This window comes from Besnoitia besnoiti, chromosome III (assembly GCF_002563875.1).
Source record: "Besnoitia besnoiti strain Bb-Ger1 chromosome III, whole genome shotgun sequence".
NCBI classification, from domain to species: domain Eukaryota; phylum Apicomplexa; class Conoidasida; order Eucoccidiorida; family Sarcocystidae; genus Besnoitia; species Besnoitia besnoiti.
In genome coordinates, this window is record NC_042358.1 from 2,273,301 (window position 1) to 2,291,551 (window position 18,251).

General features: G+C 60.1%; 1 protein-coding gene across 1 annotated transcript; it reads right to left on the bottom strand.

Moving 5' to 3' along the window:
• Window positions 1–406: 406 nt before the first annotated feature.
• BESB_046240 (uncharacterized protein) lies at window positions 407–11,854 on the bottom strand (the record flags this gene model as incomplete). The annotated part of the gene is made up of 10 exons (XM_029363075.1): window positions 407–476; window positions 895–1,133; window positions 1,418–1,544; window positions 1,957–2,063; window positions 2,508–2,935; window positions 3,366–7,113; window positions 7,212–8,738; window positions 9,321–9,582; window positions 10,052–10,805; window positions 11,488–11,854. The coding sequence occupies 10 exons, from the start codon at window positions 11,852–11,854 to the stop codon at window positions 407–409; spliced, it is 7,629 nt and encodes a 2,542-aa protein (XP_029220441.1).
• Between the last annotated feature and the right edge of the window lie 6,397 nt (window positions 11,855–18,251).

Sequence of the window (18,251 nt, forward strand, 5' to 3'; positions counted from 1 at the left end):
TATGCAAAGTAGAAGTCATCGTAGAGGGTTTCTACAAGCGATTGCGGTGTTACAGAGACCCACATGCGTGAACGAATCTTCTTGAGTTCAGGCTTGGTAGCTGAAGAATCGCGATCCCACCAATTCTTCGCGTGCATGTTTCCACGTGAGAGACGACGACGGACAAAGAGGTGCAAGAATGCCAGAAACGCGAAAGGCTGTCGGATCAAACCCAAATGTAAAAGCTTTCGCAGCCGGAAAAAATGGACTCCCTGGCATGCCCACGCATATATCTATATCTCTATAAATACATGCATATGTGTATATATAGGTGGATGCAGATGGAGAGCATACGCAGATATGAGTCGCCACTCTATGGATTCATCTGTATGTCCCTTTGGGGCGGCGCGCCTGGGAACAAAGCGCACTACGTTGATGAATCATCTTCATCGAAGAGACTCGCGTCGCAGCTCTGCAGCAGGACTTCGCCTCGCAGCCTGAGAGCGGAAGGCACATTCGCAAAGCGAAACGTTTTCCAGCGACACCCGAGTGAAGGACGAAACAACGTACACTGACTGAACGACTGAACTTTCAACAGGTGAATGCTTCTGCATAGGCAGACTAGGGCACTAGAATCCGCTTGCATGCAGACTTTTGTTCATTAACGGCGTGCTGGCGGTGATTCTGCCTCCGCGCCCTGCGCGCTGGGGGGGGGGGGGGGCGTGGAACCCCTAAACCATAGCCGAACTCTTGTCCCAAGAGATCTACGCAGGCAAGAGAAGCGACGTATGCAGAGGCGGTGCTTGCTCCGCTGCGTCCTAATATGAGCGTCAGTCGTCATCTTTCTTCTCGTTCTGCTCTCTGTCTCTCTCGATAGACTGCCTCGTGCCTCGTCGCGGCTCCTGCCTCACGTACCTGGCGCCGCAGCCTCGCGCCGACTTGTGCCTCGCCTGCAGCGCGCCAACTATGAGCTCAGAGACCTTCGCCGCGAGCGGCGGCGATGGAGGCGGGGGGAAAACTGCCGCCGCCGCGGCGGACGAGGACGCGGGGGCCGCAGGCGACGGCAGAGCGACTGCGGAGAGAGACGGCGGAGGCGTGTAGCTGGCTCCGTACTCGTAGAGATACGCGCAGCCCGAGTAAGTCGCGACAAGAATCTGCAGGTGCATGCACACAGCGGGAAATGGACGCTCCCTAGTCCTCACTGCAGCCTTTGACGCGCAGCGAAGTCTGCTCAAGCGGCTCTCTGCGGCGCGCGAGGCTCTCGCGATTGTGTCGCATCCTCCACGGAGGCCGTAGTGCATGCTCAAGAGGGCGCGCAGCAAAACTGCCAACGTAGTATGGAGGGGAGAGGCTTTTATCCTCATGGGAGATAGAGAAGGTCGGCTCGCACACCGACCCCAGCGGCTGTTCGCTGAGGTTGTTGACCCGCGTCACTCACCTGAATCTTTCCGTCGCGCGCTGAGTCAGCCCCCGAGGAGACGCCAGGGTTACTACTCTCGAGGCCCTGCGGCCGCGGCTGCGAGGCCGCGCCGGAGGGAAGCACAACGGCGACGCACTGCCGCGAGCTGCGCACAGACACACACCCAACGAAGGGTCCCATGAGACAGTCGGATGAATTGCGAAATGCTACCAAGCGGCCTGTGCCACTATCAAGCCTCTTCTTCCAAATAGAGTTCATGGAAAACCTAGAATTCTCATGTGCGATTGACACAACTTAAATCCGGTACACAAAGGCCTTCAAGATCCCACAGGTCAACCTTGCATTATAAATTCCACTATCATCGCTCGCCCCGCGCAGTGGCCGCAGGCACCCCGAGTCCAGTAGGTAAGCAAGTGGTTGTGCGTGTGCAGATTGATACGTGCCCGCGCCTCCATGCCACTCTCGCGTGTGACAGTGAATAAGACAGCCCGACTAGACGCTCCCGCGCCCGCCGCACGCGACTGACTCGCGCGACTGGAAAGGCTCTCCAGGCTTACAGCACGTAGTTGAAGCAGGGAAGCTGGAGGTAGCAGTAGCAGCTCTGCGCGTTCACCAGGCTCTCGCTGCCCGGCAGCAAGAACGACAGAAGCGACGAAACGGCGGACTGAGGGCAGAAGGCACGGCACTAAACAGCTCATGTATTCCCTGGAGTCGTCTGCGGCGCATTCGCCATCGCTCTTTCCGCAGGGTCTCATCTTCTTTTCCCTTCGTCTCCCCGGCCTCTTTGCCTGTTTCAATCCTCATGGCCTTCGCACTTCGCTGTCGCCTTCACAACTGTTTCTTGCGCGCTTTATCACGTCTGACCCCATGCATAATCATCCTTCGCCCTCCGCTCTCGAGACCCCCATCAGCCATGACGTGTGCCCTCGTTTCGCATTCTCTCCCTCGTCGCCTCTGCATCTGCCGTTCCTCTCGTTGCGCCCATCGTTCGCCCATGAAGCATCCAGACAAGATCGAGAAAAAGCTTCTCCGCTTCCGCGAAGGCACTATAAAGCCTAAATCCTAAACACTACGCCCAAAGCGTCGATGGCGCATCATTTTGTCTCACCGTTGCGTAGTCCCCGATCGATGAGGAGAGCGAGGCCTTCGTCTGCGACTCGTCTTCCTTTGGTCCCTCCGCCTCTGCGGATGCGCCGCTTCGCTGCACATGCAGAAACAGCGAAGACGTTGAACGCAGCGAGGCAAGCAGGGGAGCGGATGCTGCCGCCTGCGCGCCACCCTCTGCGAAAGACGCACGCCCAAGAAGCGCCTGCAAGGCGAGGGCGCGCAAGCGTGAGTCTTCACCGGCGCCCGCGAAGCGCGCTGCGCCAGTCGACAGCGAACTCGATGAGCTTCGTGTTTGGCTAGCCCCACTCCCAGTGGAGACAGGAAGCGGAGGCTGGTCTTCTGGCATAGACAGCCCGGGCGCGGATGGCGGCGAAGAGACTCCAGAGGCGACGGGCGGCAGCGCGAAGACATACACAGATCCGTCGCCGCCTGAGAGAGCGAAAAAAAGTGCAAAACACACACACGTCACAGTGACACACTTTCATCACCTCAACGCGAGGCCGCAGCCGCCACCTGAGGCGCGAGACCCGCCTTCTACGCGCTGACAGAGCGGCGCCTCGAAGGGAGCAGCCTACAACCAAGAAAACTGATTAATGCACCACGTAACTAAAACAGGCCTGGACGGCCTAAGGCGAACGCCGAACCAGCCGCCGTCCCTATCAAGGCTTCAACAAACGAGTCTAGAGATCCCAGAGCTGCGCCACTACACTATTCGCAGGATACCCCTACGCTGAATGCCCTCAACACGAGGGTCATGAAAAGCAGCAGCGAACTTGCGTCTGGCAAACAAGGACTTTCAGGATCTAATGCAGCCATCCTTCTCGTAATCCCTGCCATCCAATTCGGCCCCCGGTCTCACCTGTCGCGGAGAGCATCGTGCCCTCCTCATTGAACGCGACGTGAGGCAGTTGCGGGCCTCGGCCTCTCTCGTACGCGATCGCCGCGGCTAGGCAGTCTTCTTGGCTGAGGAGAATGGGGACTTGTCTGCGGCACTTGGAGCACCTACGGGGGCGTCCCCCGCCTCTCCTCACCGCGGCGTCCTCTGCAGCTTCTTCGTCCTCTCCGTCCGCTGCTCCTCCCTCACCTCGGCGCTGCTCCCCGCCAGGCGCGTGCATATCCGCCGTCGCGGGCTGCCTCTCTTCTGAGGGAGGGGAGCACCGGGTCTCAGCCGCGGGCGAGCCGCCGCAGCTCGCTCGCGGCACGGCGCGAGTGCGCCTCCTCATGGGCCTTCCCTCGACTACGCGACGCCGGTACACGCCTCCGTAGGCGTGGACTTCGGGCTCGAGGTTCGCCGGCGGAGGGCGCGGCACCTCCGCGGGGGGCGGCGGCGCGGCCATGACACCCCACCATTGCTCGTATTCGCGCTTCGCCTTCTCCCGTTCGCTCCGCGAGCCCCTTTTCAGAACCATCCACTCATCTACTTCTCCGCCCTCGCGCCCGGTCGCGGCTTCCGCGGGGGGCCCCTCTTCTCTCTTCTCTTCTCCGCAGACAAGCGCCCTGTCGAGCGCACCAGGCTCTGCACTGCGAACCCCGAGGAGGCCGCTTCGAGCGCCTACGCCTCCGCAGGCTGCTGCCCCCACTGGAGGCGCGTCTCCGCTGCCTCCGCAGACGTCGTCGGCGCGCTCGACCTGGGCGCTTCCCGCGGCCGCAGCCTGCTCCTGCATAGGCACGCCAGCAGTCGGAAGCTCGAGAGAGCCGCCCGCCTCCTGGGCGTCGTCTTCGCCGCTGGCGGAAACGAAGCAGAAGGCCCCCGGCTCGAGCTGCGCGCCTCCCCGCTGTCGCTGGAGCCCGCCCTGTTCAGCACCCTGCAGGCCTCGAGGGCGCGGCACCTGCGCGGTCGCCGCAGAAGCGCCCGCAGACGTGGCGGAGAAGCCCGACGCACTCGAGGCCCGCGACGAACGTGGCGCCGAGAGTGAAGACACAGATAAAGCCACAGAGGTCGAGGACAGAGAGTGTGAGGCGCACGCAGCGCTGCCGTGCTCATCCGGACGCGCCGCGGGGCTGGGGAGAGAAGGCGTGGAGGAGCACGCGGACGCGGACGCCGGGAGGGCTCCTTCCTCGACTGTCGCCTCCATCGAGGGGGACTGCGCCAAATCGCAGCAGTCGAAAGCCGCTTGCGAATCGCCTAGCCCTTCGTTCGCGCCGCTTCCCAGCAGCTGCTCGAGGGCATCACGATCTTGACAAGAAAAAGGCGACCCGGCCCGCGACCCGCTTTCACTTTCCGCGCTAACGCATGCGCCGAAGCCGTCCTCCAGGCAGGCAACTGCCGCGGATGCATTACCAGCTCTCCGGCCGCAGGTGTCTCTCTTTTCGACATCGTTGTCCTGTGTCTCCGCCCCATGCCGGGCCGCAGTGCCCTCTGCTCCCGAGCTCCGCGCCCGCGCGCACCTCGAGGCAGACGCCGAGAGATCGTTGAGAGCAACTGGTGAGGTGCTCCCTACGAAGGCAAAGTCTTCGTCTCCGTGGTCGCTGGCGCATTCTTGAGGCGCAGAGAATGAAAGGCCGGCACGCGGGAGAGGTTTCGTGGACGATTTTTGAGAGCGCGCCCGCGCGGAACCGTCCTGCCTGCCTCGGCCGCGGCTCCTGTGTTGTCCTTTTTCAGGCGAAGAAACAACCGTGTACTCACTGATCTCTGCGTGTGCGCCCGCCTGTGAATTCTCTCGTTTGCTGCTTCCTCCGCCGCGCCGCGTCACGCCGCGGCCTGGCGCCCTTCCCCGTTGATCTGCCTTACGACCGCCCTCTGCGCTCAAGCATCTGCCGGTGACTCCTCGGGGGGATCGACTCTCCTCGGCTTCTTCGTGACCATCGCGCCCAACACCCCGAGCACGAACGCAACTGCAGTCTTCGGAGTCTGAAGTCTCCCCGCCCTGGGCGGCCGCGCTCTGTGTGTCGGTTTCACGGGGGTCCGCGGGGGTCGTCCGTTCGCGTCGAAGTCTCGCGGCTCCAGCGCGCGGAGTCTCAGCCCTGCGGCCGGCGGGACTCTGATTCTCCCGGCTCACTCTTTCGGCATCTAGCGCACAGACGACCTCCAAGCTTTTTTCGTCTTCCTCAACGTTCTCGAAACTCCCGCACTGCACCGGATTCCTCTCCTCACTCCCACATCGAAAACCGCTCGACGAGGCCGAAGCCGCCAGAAAGGCCGCACGCAACATGCGAGGCGAGGACACCCCGAACGCTCCCCGCGCGCCTGACGCAGGCGACGCTGCACCTGCAGGCGGCCTCTCCGTCGAAGAAGGGGCGCAGCGCGTTGGCGGGACGGCGGAGGAAAGCGGCGTGTGGACTGTTTCCGCTTCTGCGGGGCCTTCCAGGTCGCGCGCTTCCTGCCTAGTGGCTAAACACCCCGGCGGCGGGCATCGGCCCCGTCGCGAGCGAGACGACGAAAGCTGACAAGTCGAAGGCGAGTCGGCGGGCGTGCGTGCTCCACGGGACGTCGACGAGACGGAAAGACCGGTAGGTTTGGCGCCTCGTTTGGAAGTGGCCTCTTGACTGTGCGCTGCACGAGAAGCGAGGGACTCACTCGCGTCGCATTTCGAGTCCGCGCTGCGCTCTTGCCCTCGCGCTCGCATCGGCAACCCTTCGTTTGCATCGAGAAAGACTTCTTCGCCCTCTTCCCTTTGATGGCTGGAGTTCGCCAGCTGCTTTGCCTTTGGGCCAGAGCCGCCGGCCTCTGCTCCCCGTGCGCCTCGCGCTGAGCAAGGCGCCTCCGCCGCTGCGACTTCCTCCTTCGCGCGGCGACCTGTCTTCAAGCCCTCTGCTGCAGGCTCGCGCGACACCGTCCCCGCCCGCGGCGCCGCGCAGGCCTTTCTTCCTGTGCGCGCGTCGCGCCCAGTGGCCTGCTGCTGCTCAGCTCCAGCGTCGCGTGCCTGGAAGCGCCCCGCCTCGTTCTCAGGCTCCAAGCCGCCGCTTTGCCTCGGTGCCCGCTGCGCGTCGCTCCCGGCGAGAAGGCCGCCGCGGTGGGCGCGGCGTTCCTCCTCCTCGCCTCGACAACTCTCGCCGCGCCCTCCACCTTTCCGCCCCTCTTCCTCAGCTCCTGTGGCTTCTGCGGCCGCCGCGCCTTCGCCCCGACTCGCCTGCGTCGCACTCGGCGCGGCCTGGCGCGTATGCGCGATGCCGGCGGGCAGCCGCTGGTCGGGGTGCTGCTGCGCAAACGGCAGGAAGGGATGGACTGAGAGAAGTGAACACGCCAGCAGGCGCTCGCCAGGCGAGGCGCGAGAGCGGCTAAAGGATGGGGGCGAACTTTGCGCAGGAGGCGCCAACTCCGGCGGCGCTTCGTCCGCGCGGTCGCCTGCCGCCGCAGCGGTTGACGAGTTCCGACAGAAAGGGAAGCTGCCGCGGCGAGTGAGCGGGACCGCGCCTGCGGGCGAGGCGGAAGCAGAGGCTTCCTGGGGCCAGATGCCAGCCCTTGCCCTGAACGGCGCGGGGTCCGTGGCCTGCGGCGGCGACGCGGAGAACGAACGCGAGTGTGCGAGGAGAGGCGACGGCGGGAAAATGAACGCCGACGGGGACTGGCATCCAAAGAGCGAAAGCGGAGGCGCGGAGAGCGCGGAAGACGCCTCTGGGACGTCTGTCGTTTTCGCGAGGGGCTTCGAAGCCCAGGCCTCGCCCGTCTGCTCCACGCACCGCGGGCCCCCCCAAGCATCGTCGATTCATCGCATACGGCAGCAGACACACAAAGAGTGGGGGCGAAGGAGGGCAGTGGACTTACCGAAGAAGCACACGCAGGCGGCGGTGGCGAGAGAGAACAAAGCGAAGGCTCCGCCAGCGGGGCAAGCGCGACAGACAAGTGCGAGCAGGGAGACGAAGGAGACACGTTTGCGGGAAGCAGAAGCGCGAGAGTATCCCGCTCGTGTGTCGGGAGAGCAGATGCCAACCCTGCGTCGAGTATGGCGGCCGTGCTCGGCGAAGGCGACAAAATGCTGTCCGGGCTCAGCTGGCCTCGCGGCGTGACGAAGGGAGAAGAGAATTCATCTTCTCCGCGCACCTCTGAGAGGAGTGCTCCCCCCGTGTGCTCGCGGTCGTTGTCGCCTTGCCTGTCTCCTCCTTCGGGGCGTCTTCTTGGCGGGGCGGCCTGCTCCGCTGCCTCTGCTTCTTCTGCTGCGCTACCACCTCCGCATCTCGAAGGCCGTGGGGTCGCGTCTGCCATCTCGCCCGTTCCTTCTTCCTGGCTTCCTCCCTTGGCTCCTGAACACTTCCAGTCTGTCGGCCTCGCATGCTGCGCCCCCGCATCGCTCGCCTCATCCCGTGACGCCTGCACAGCAGAAGAGGCCGCGCTAAACGTCGGGTCGCGCCCTGCCGCGTTTACGGCATCTTCGCCAGGTGCGTGTCCACTCTTCCTCCTGTCTGTGAGTGCAGCGGGCGCCTGCGGCGCTGCGGTCGTCTTGTCCCCTGCCCTCTGCAGCTGCGGCGCCTCAGCCGGCGACGGTGCGGGTCCTTTGAGCTCCTCGCTTTTCTGCTTCTCCAGTCTGTGAGAAGAGGACATGACGCGGAGCAGCGCGCGGCGACTCTCCTCGCGCTCCTTCTTCCTCCGCAGTTTGTCTGCCCTGGTCGCGGAGGCCGCCGACGGGGGCGCGGAGGGCGACGCGGCTGAGGTCGCGTGGCGGTTGTTGCTGGGCGGCGGGGCCCCGGTGGAAGGAGCGTAGCAAAAGCGGGCCTCCGCGCGGCTGCCACAGGCCACATCGGAAACAGAAGGATGAGAGCGAGAAGAAGAAGAGAAAGCAGAGGTGGGCGGAGTGGAGGACGAGGGCAGACAAGGAGAGAACGGCGCGCACGGCGAGGTCGCCGCAGATGCGCGGAGAGGGTCTCCAGGCGACGCGCGACGGGCACTCAGAGGCGTCGCATACCCCGACTCTCCACACACTGCCGCGGGCCTCGGTGAAGGAGGAGAAGGAACTGGACGGGACGCGAAGCCGCGACCTCCGTCGCCTTTCTCTTCGAGAGGAACGGGGTCACCCGAGCCCCCATGGCTGCAGGCTGCGGCGGCAGAAAGAGTGGATTCGGCGCCATCTGCGCTAGGCGAAGCCGGCGGCGACGACCCAGACGAAGAAGGCAGAGACAGCGAGAGCGATGCAACCGTGTACTCGATGCGCCGCCTGCCAGTTCGACGCCGAGGAACAGAAGCACGGGGAATCTTCTTTGGCGGCAGCGACAGCGGGCATTCAGGCGACGGCCGGCTCAGGCGCAGCGTCGCAATCGCAGTCAAGTCGGGCACGGAGAAAACCCGCGCGAGAGTCGCCTAAAGGAAAGGTTCGCGCGCGACAAGACCCAGAAAGGAGCAAAGACCAACCGGGAGATGAGGGCGAGTGGCTTCAGGCGGGTACGCACAACATGGTAGCGAAGGCGCCACAAGGCCCGTAGACAGCAAAGAGGAGCCGGTAAAAAGGAGCACGCAGACTGCGAGGTCGTGCATCGCAGAGAAGAGACAGCCACCCCACTCACAATGGAGATCTGCAGCACGGCCCAAATTGTTACGATCATCGCACGCTTGAACGGACGAGCCTTTTGCGCTCGTAGGTTGTCTTCGCGTCATCTTTCTTTTTCACACACATGAATTTGTATACATCCATGGTGACAAGCGAAAGCGTGCGCCACCTGCATGCGGCTTTCACGCGCAACTAGAGCTTTTATCTCCTCCCTCGCGGCGGCGCAGCCCTGGCCGCAAAGCACACCTCAATGGTACCTTTAAACATATTATGCGGTGTTAAAAGTAATCCCATCCGAAACCGATGCGAAATCCTCGACACCACGTAGCTGTCGAGAGTCGGCGTTCTGCGCCTCTGCACACCATCACTCATCGAAGATTCCTCTAAGAGCTTACCCGCGAGGAAAGTGTCGCAAGTCGCGTGCCTGCGTGGTGAAAGTTCATCGCCGTGAGCCGATGCGCGTGCGCAGTGCGCCACCCGAGGCAGCGCAGGGACGCAAGGTCAAAGAGGAAGACAACGCCGGGGGAAGACGAGAGCGAGGAGAAAGGCGTCGGCGCGACGTCCGCGCCTGAGGCGGTAAACGAACGTGACACTGAAGGCAGTCTCGTCGTCGCGTCGAAGCGCAGAGGAGCCGCGCAGCCCACGGCTCGCGGTGCACTGGCAAGAGACAGCAGACGACAGATGGCAACGCGCGATGAACAGAGTGCGAGGCGCAGCGACCGGCCCTCGCTCTGCGCCCCGACTTCTTAAGCGTCGAGACACACACTAGCCCACAGAGACCGAAACCCGAGGCCGCAACACTGAAGCCGCGCGCCTGGCGCGGTATAGTGCTGGCAGCTGTTGACGCGCAACTCAACGCCGAAAGAGATACATTTGCGCGCGGTCACGAAGGTGTATACGTGCCCAGACATAGGCCACATAGTCGCACATAAAGTTCGCAACGTCGTGCTATGAAACAAGATTTGGGCCGTCTCACTACTGACACCGGGCTGCCTGCGTTGACCACCAAACTAAGCAGATTGGAGCCACAGGCCCCAGGTTTCGACTCCCATGGCAACCGGCGTGTGCGTGGATGTCGAACTTGTAAGGACTAGGGACTCCGGACTCCTTAGAATCGCTCTCTTACCGCCCTTTGACTCCTGGAACGGCCAAAAAGCTCCGTTGTGGCGTCCAGCAGACCGCGCAAACACCGTCTCCTCCTTGCCCTTTTCGCCATCCTGCGGCCTCGGTGGCAGCTTCAGTGGCTCGCCTCCTTCTCAGCTTTTCCTCGGCTCGCTCGTCGCCCGCGGCCGCTGCTGCGCGTCGCCTGGCAGACAGCTCACCGTCGCCGCTCGATATCCTGTCTCGCTGCCGGAGGTAGGGGTCGCACGCATCGAGGCTGAAAACCGCGTCGCATTCGTCGTCGTCTTCCTCCTCCTGTTCCTCCCTCGACAGCTTTCCGTAGTAGCCTTCCGTGGTCTCTACCGACGCCACGGCCTGGGCGACTGTCTCCGCCAGGACTTTGGTCGCCAGCGCGGCCGGACGAAGGAAGTCGACGGCCTTCTCAGCTGGCGACCGCCGCTGGAGGTGCGGCGCCGGGTAGGGCTCCACAGCAAAAAGCTGATCTCGCTGAATGATGTGTAAGACAGAGAGGTTCTGTAGGGCAAACACATGGATCTCGCGATGCAGACAGGCCACCAAACGCTCCGGGGTCAGCCGCACGGCCGCAATCGCGTCAGGGAGAACGAGTGAAGCCTTCACCGCCTCCATACCCACGCTGCACCCATCGGCTGTATGCACACACACCGAGCACGCCGCAGAAGGAGATGCTGAAGGCGGCGGGACGCGGCAGTTGAAAAGGGTCAAGAGGCGACGACTCGAAGTCGGTGAAAGGCCGCTTCCTGCGAGAAACGTAGCACAATAAGGAAACAAGGATGATACAGGTAGGAACAGGAATGGGCAGTGCGTGACAGCGTCAACCAGTCGATTACGGGTACAGACGGCCACTAGCCGACAGTGGCACCTTCGACGGGCACAGGCAGGTATACAGAATAGAGGCAGCGCAAGACGACGTAGCGCCAGCGTCCCCGCAATAACGTGCCGCGATCTTAGACTTCTTTTGATCTAGTGTGAAACTTGTAATAAAGAGGCACTGGCAGTACCAAGAGCTGTGCCATTGTTAACAGCTAGCAGATTCACGGGGAGGCAGTTCATGACAGGTGGGGACTGGAAACATGTATGAGATAAAGGAAGAACCACGAAACTGACAAACCCACGAAAAGCCGAAGCAAGCTGCGAAAGACGCCAAGACGACTACGCTGCCCTGAATGGGCTCTTGTGCATTCTGTAAACAGCGTGTGTCTGTACTGTCGTGATCGCCCGCCTAGAGATAATAAGTACACCATAGTCTCTGTGAATGCAGTATGCCGCCATCCTCTCTGGACTGCGTGAGGCAGCAAAGAGTCACAAGTAGCAGGGTCGTGGTTATTCGTTGTTCCCTCGCATAGCGGGCAGCATCCTCCTGGGGCGTATCGTTCGGCGCCCCCCGCAGCCTGCGCCAAGCTGCAGTAAGGAAAGGCTTACCGACTGCCGCAACTAGACTGGTGCGGAAAAGCATTTCCACCAAAGTGACTGGGCCGCAGGCGCAGGTGTACACACACCTGAGTGGCTGGACAGTCCAGACGAGGAATCCCTCCGTCGTTCCTACCAGCAGACAGCTGCCATCCGCGTTTGTGCCGACGTATGTCACGGATCCCTTGGCTGCCGGAGGAGGGCGAGCCCGACTGCCTTCTTCGGACGGCAGTTTTCTCGGCGGCCCTTGGAAAGAATCGCCCGCGCCCTCCGTCAAGGTTCCGAACCCATGCCCTCCTGTCGCACTGCGTACTTGTGAAAAAGCCCGGCCGGTGTGGACTACCCGGGGCCCGGGGCCGGACGTCGCCAGAGCATTCATTTCGTTAGAACAACTTATACGCCATCAGAGAGAACGAGACGCCAGCTCTCACTGCTCTCGAAAAGTTGGAGCACGCCACCAAGCGAGCGAAGTCAAGTTAACCAGAAAAAAGCCGCTGTGACAGAGGCTTCCCGTCGTGTGCTGGACACGAGTGCCCACGTAAAGCGCGACGCTGAGTCACCGTTGCAGAAGTGACCCTGCCAATGCAAGGGTGGTTAAGCAGCAGGCAAGCAGCATCTGCATGGACATATTGCGAGCTGCCGGGTTGCTAGGCGGCCCATTTTTACCTTGAACACCAGTCGAATAAAACCGACGCGAGACAGGTGGTGCTATGCGGTTGGCATGCATTCATTTCGGCTGGTGGAGCGCCGGTCTCTAGCACACTCGAACGGGCGTCTACACGGGAGTTCGCACGAAGCGCACGTAGCAGACGTCCTTCCATATACAGCTCGGAATGGTATGCCATAGGGATGAGAAGCTCACAAGGTAGGAAGGATGCCGCTTCTAAACCTCGCAGGTTGCGAGTATAGGAGGCCTTAGCAGCTCGACAGGTCGGGGCCAATCATGGCTGGGAAAACGCCAACAGTGTCTCGCTGCGCATGCGAACGACCTGTCGCAATAACGTGCGCGCTTCCCAGCGACTGTGCTGGCTAACTGCTTCACACCGTTGCGCACTCGAACGCTGGAGTCTAGATGCGCGCAATGAAAAAAGTCAATGATGCTGGTGAGCATGTGACTATGTCGAGACGGCGACGGCCTCCTAAGGAGCGCACCACGCCGTTTTGAGGAGCACGCCAGCTCTGTTTACTGTTAAGCCAGTTTACCATGCTAAAACACAGCCGTCGAATGCAAGTATCGCTGGTTGCACTCGAGCGAAACTGTTGCCAGGACTGCGTGGAGCAGCTAAGGAATTAGAATACGATGAAAAGAAAGACTGCCGCCCCTTCACGCACAGTTGCGAGTTTTTTCCGCGTGCCTCAGTTCAACAAGCTCGCCGACACGCATGTCCTCGGAGTTCGGGTTCGTCTGCCCTTAGCCGGAAGTGTAAGCAGAGTCGTACAATATCCTCTGCTAGCCTTCTTCTCACCGGCATAGGGGGGTTTCTGGGTTCGCCGGTCTATTCATGGCCGTGGAGACTCCGGTGAGCCACAAGAAGCGAACGTGGCACGAGATGGCGCGTAGGCGCCTGTTATGTCAGCCCCTCACAAACGTGTTACATAGCTTCGCACCGCGCATCAGGCCTGAAACATCCTAATTCGCTTTTCGTGCTTCCGGGTGCAGCTGCTAAACAGGTTTACAGACTGTGTATGGCGTAGCAGACGGTGTCCGCTACGGCACGTTTTTTTAATTTGAGGTCAGCCCTAAATGTGCTGAATGCAGCACAGCCATCAAATATGACGTGCATCTACCTGTCCGCTCTGTACGGGAGTGAAACATGCTTCCCTTCTTCAGTGGTTTTCCACCATTGCTTCGCCGTTCTCCGGAGTGTGCGAACGAGTACAGAAGTTCCACGAAAGGAGCTTCAACCGGTTTAGGCAGCAAACCGTCTACAAGGATATGACGAAATTAATGTTGAATCCTTGCGTTCACACGTTACATTCGGGAGCCTACTTTGCAGTTCGCACGTTCTCTGGCGAGGGGAGAGCGTACCTGCTCTGTCGGGGTCGCTCCGCATCGAACGCCTAGAAGCCGCCCCGTTTCATATTAAATCGCCTGACGCATAAAGTTTTAGTTGTTGCATGGATGAAGCGCGAGAGCTAGATATCATTCGGGGACTGTGACGTGCACTTCCGACTGTCCCAAATCTGAATTTCTTGCACCGCAGTTAGTGGCCGCGGCCTGCTCTATTCGTATGCTTGTTAGTTTTTGACTCTACTGGAAGGAGGGTCTCTCACGGACCACACAATCTGGACAAATCATGGCAGGATGCTTCTCGTGCCGTTGATGGCTCCTGCGAGCAAGCGGCGCACGCTTTCTGTTATTGATAGCGGCTGAATAAAAACGGTTGCCTCATACATAGGATGCCGTAACGGCGTCGACTCTGTCTTGTCCGTATTCCGAATATGCTGGTGCGCGACGCGTATGCGCCATACACATAGTTAGGAGGAAAGGCTTTTTAGAATGGCTTCAAGCCATCGAACACCCGCGTTGCCCGTGCAAGTCGTGAGAGGGCAAGCACCTGCAACAGGAAGTGCACCGCTTGACTCTTGATTGGCGTATACTCTGTGGTTTTTGCGTAGATTCGAAGGCCGCCCCCCTCCAGACCGGAATGCCGCACCGAATCCTACGGGCTGACTCAGATCAGCACCACGAAATCCACCATTCCGACCCGCTCATAGATTCCACGTCGGTGCCTCCAACATTAGGAGGCTGGTACGTGCAGATTACGGATGACTGCGGCAACGTATTGTGCGCCCTCTCGACGCCATCCTTTCCCAAGCCATCGTTTGCTGCCAAAGGTCTGATTCATGCTCTGTTCCACACCAGTCTTTCCCTGCTGAGATGCCGGCCAACACTCATGCGCGCAGGCCCTGCGTGCAGGGGCAACGCAGAGAATGCCGCCAAGGCAGCTCAAGAAGCGTCTCTGTTTGGCTCGTACAGAGTCGTCCATATTGAACACTCGACGCATCCCGGTATGGGGAAGGATGGTGCGGAAGAATCTCTCAAGGAAAAGCGGCAGAAAACCAAACTTTTTGCGTCAACGGCCTCACGCGGAACAGCTGCGCAGCCGGAGCTCAGTCATCATGTGGAAGCCAAAGTAATGGAGGAGGCGGACAGCGTTTGTTCGGTAGCAGAGACACAGAGAGTGGTTATATTTTTCGTATGCCAGGTAAACAGAGCACTACGGAACTGTGGCGAAAGCGCCTAGAGGACATGCAGTGCACAGAGGGGACTCTAGTAACTCCGCCAACCATCCCGTGTGTTCAGATGCAGAGCATGACGCCTCACGCGCGACCCAGACTCCGCTTGGAAACGCTTCCAGCTGCTGTACTTTGCCGTTCGCAGAAAGAGCCAAAGCGTGGCCACGATATAATTGCTGATGTTGGGTACTTGCTCAGCTAACGTGGCGTCCCACTAGAATCGCTTTTTCCCATTCTATAAGTGGCCCTCTGTACTTTCTAAATTAATTGGAGCACCTGGGGTCGCCGTAGCTTCCTGGAACACACCCCGAATACAGCGAATGCTGCAGACATGACTATGATCGACTGCCCTTTTCGTCGTGCGTAGATGTTGTGCCGCACGAAAGAGAATGGGCGAACTCTGCGGAATGAACGATTTATCCTTCCACTGGACAGCATGCCGGAGTGTCAGCGTCGTGCGCTTCAGGTGCCCCACGAAAACTCTACAAACTACATGGACACAGTAGGCACTTTCGCTAACAAAGCCCTATCGGCGATTGAGGGTCACGTCAAAGTCTTGCTCCGGGACGCCCCGGCCTATCGTGGAAGTCAGTCTTCTTTTCAGGTGAAGTACAACACGGAAACGGCCTGCGATTAAATACATGCACCGAGATCGGATGTACCCGACAATCCTGTCGCAATGATACATACCAAGCAGTACTGCGCCACCGGATCCCGACCACAGCAGTTCCGCGCTCTGTAGCCCGGCTGCCGTATTCGATCGAACTCTGTTACGCGTCTGCTTTGCTATAGGGGTTGTGGAACGTGAAACTTCCCTTTACCGGGACTATATGACGTGCTGATGACAACGACTTTCATCTGGCGTGGTTTTCTTAGAAGGTGTAGGGGGGGACTAACCCCCCACTGCGTATGAACTCATGCTGCGTGTGTTGGGTGTACCGCGTCTGATGCGCACCAGAGGCGCCTGCAGGTTTCGCGGAAGCTGCTTAAGCCTCTCAATGCGCACCTGGAGAGCTGCTTTAGATCGCTTGAGACTGCCTCCACAGGGCAAACGACTGGAGACGGCCGGCGTACTGCTGACGAATGAAGATGCGCACAGTCCCCCCTCCCGATCCCCCCGTTCGTTGAGGTGACTAGGAGGATCACGCTGCGCTCCGAGGAACTGAAGTCGTTAGAGAGCTGTGTTACATCGTCGACGGCTTCGACTCCAAGCGGACGTGGCACTTATCGGCACACTAGCCCCGACAGATAGTTGCACAGGGCGTTTTCAGCTCCAACTCGAGTGCACCCCGTTTGTAGGAAAATCAAACCGAGTAACATGGTATTCGGGGCATCGAGTTCGGTATACACGCGAGCCAGAGAAACTGCTCGTGCTGTGAGATGCGTCCAGCATGTCGGATAATACGGAAAATTTCACTTTTCGCGTTGCCTCCGCATGCCGCACCGCTGAGCTCACTGGTAAACGATGCACCAGAGTTGTAAAGGTTAAACCCTGAGAACTCGGCAAACTCGCGTCTGTCGCTCAGTGTACTGCTCCCTGCGCCGCCCGAAGAACGGCAGGCGATCAAATACACACAAGTTGAAGACTCTCCTACAATATCGCCGCAATTCTCGACTTTACCGGACTACTGCAGTGACGCAGGGAGTCTCCACTCTGTTGTGCGCCGGGGCACGAACTGCCTCGGCGGACGATTAGGTTCGTAGGATCTCCGAATGGCTATCAGCGGTCTCGACAAACCTGACATGCTTTATTCGCCTGCATTCGCTACGTGTACTACGCTAAGTCAACCGCAGGGTCGCGCAGCTGGCGAACGGCTTCCTGAAATAGACTGCATCGGTAGCTACTACGCACGTCTGGCAAAAACTAGGGAGCAGAGACACCCGTGGCTGAAAAATTCAGGTGCGACCCTGTCGGTTGATCCTTGTCCCCTGGCGCCGGGGGCGTCTCGAAAAGGAAATGGATTGAGCTACGAGTACTGCTCGCGATATGCGTTCGAGAAAAAGCTCATGATTTCTGCGCGCATGTAGCGTCGATGAGGCCAATAGTTTTACAGTCTCTTCCGCGAGGCACACTTTCGATGAGAGGAACTACAAATCACTGCGCACAACGCATACCGAAAAAATCCAAAACGCGGACAATGCTCAGATGGCGCTTTGTTCTTGAAAAAAAATGGAGAAAAGTCCCCTACAAAACTCCCTAAAAAGATCGCTTGAAGTAGACTACTCTGGAAACATCGGAAATGGGCAAACAGACCTCCACGAACCCTGCCACGAAAAAACGCAGAAACGGAGGCTCGCCACGGTTCGGACATGCGCGCCGTGATGTGCTCCGTATTAGCTGGCAGAGACCGACATTCAGAAGTACCAGGGGCATCTTAGGCACCTTGTGACTCTCCGGAAAGTGGTTCACACACATAGAAAACCCCCCGCTTACACGGAAAAAGATGATATTTCCTGCCGGGAACACATGCAGACCGCATAGAAAAACGTGGATGGAAAAACTCTGCTTCTGAGGCACAGTTTAGACACGCGAAGACGCGGGGGTCCTGGGAGAAGGCAACTCCAAGATCCCGCCATATCTCGAAGGAGCCCCACGAGAATCTTAAGCGGTGCGAAAAAGAACACAAAAAACACTCGTCCAACCCCTCCGCACCGAAAAAAAGAATCCGCGACACGTACCGCTTATCTGCATTTGGCTGTGAAACAGCGAGTGCCTTCCTGCAAGCTTGGAGAGCACACGCGTTGTAAGGACGTTGCAGATGCACAGATGCAGCGATGTACATGTCCATCGGCAACGGACATGCACGCACCTGCACTCTCACCTGTGACCCGCAAATGCGAAGAAGAAAAAGACGTATTCAGAGGGAGACGCGTTCGCGCGGTGCAGCCTCCTCGCTGTCTCTTTCCGCTGGCCTCCAGCAAGGATGCGGAGCTGAGAGGACAAACGTGGAGCCTTGCCACCGAAGGACGACACATTTTTCGCCTGTCTCAGCGTGGAAACGCCGACAGGTGGCCTTCATGGCGAGGCAAAACGCACAACTTCCCGCAGCCTTCTGTCGATAACAACGACCCTCCCAGCTGAGTCCTGTGCACGCACGCGCACATTTCTGCTGTACGTACACCAGAGCCCCCACGCGGATCTCACCGCCACACAAGCACACACCCCGGGCTGTGCGGCACAACTCGACGCTCCAGCCCCTCGAACTGCGCCACATCCCCGCGCAACCGCCTGCAGCTCGCAGACGTCGCGTTCCGCGCGCTGCCGCCGCCCCTCCTGCACCGGTGGCGAGGCCTCCTCCGCCTTCTGCCGTGAGACGCCTAACGCCGCGGCCTCGCTCTTTCACGGGCCGCTCGCCTGTTTGCAGTCTGCAGCTCTTTCTCTTCTTTGTTGGTTGCTGAGAGCGGCTCACAGCACCTGCGCGGACTTTGCCGGTCCCCTCTCACCCGCGTCTACGCGAAGGCACAGGCTGTCAGCGGTGAGCAGCTGCCCGCCACACAGCGAGATGCGCATCCCGGCCTGACTGCGACGCCGGCTC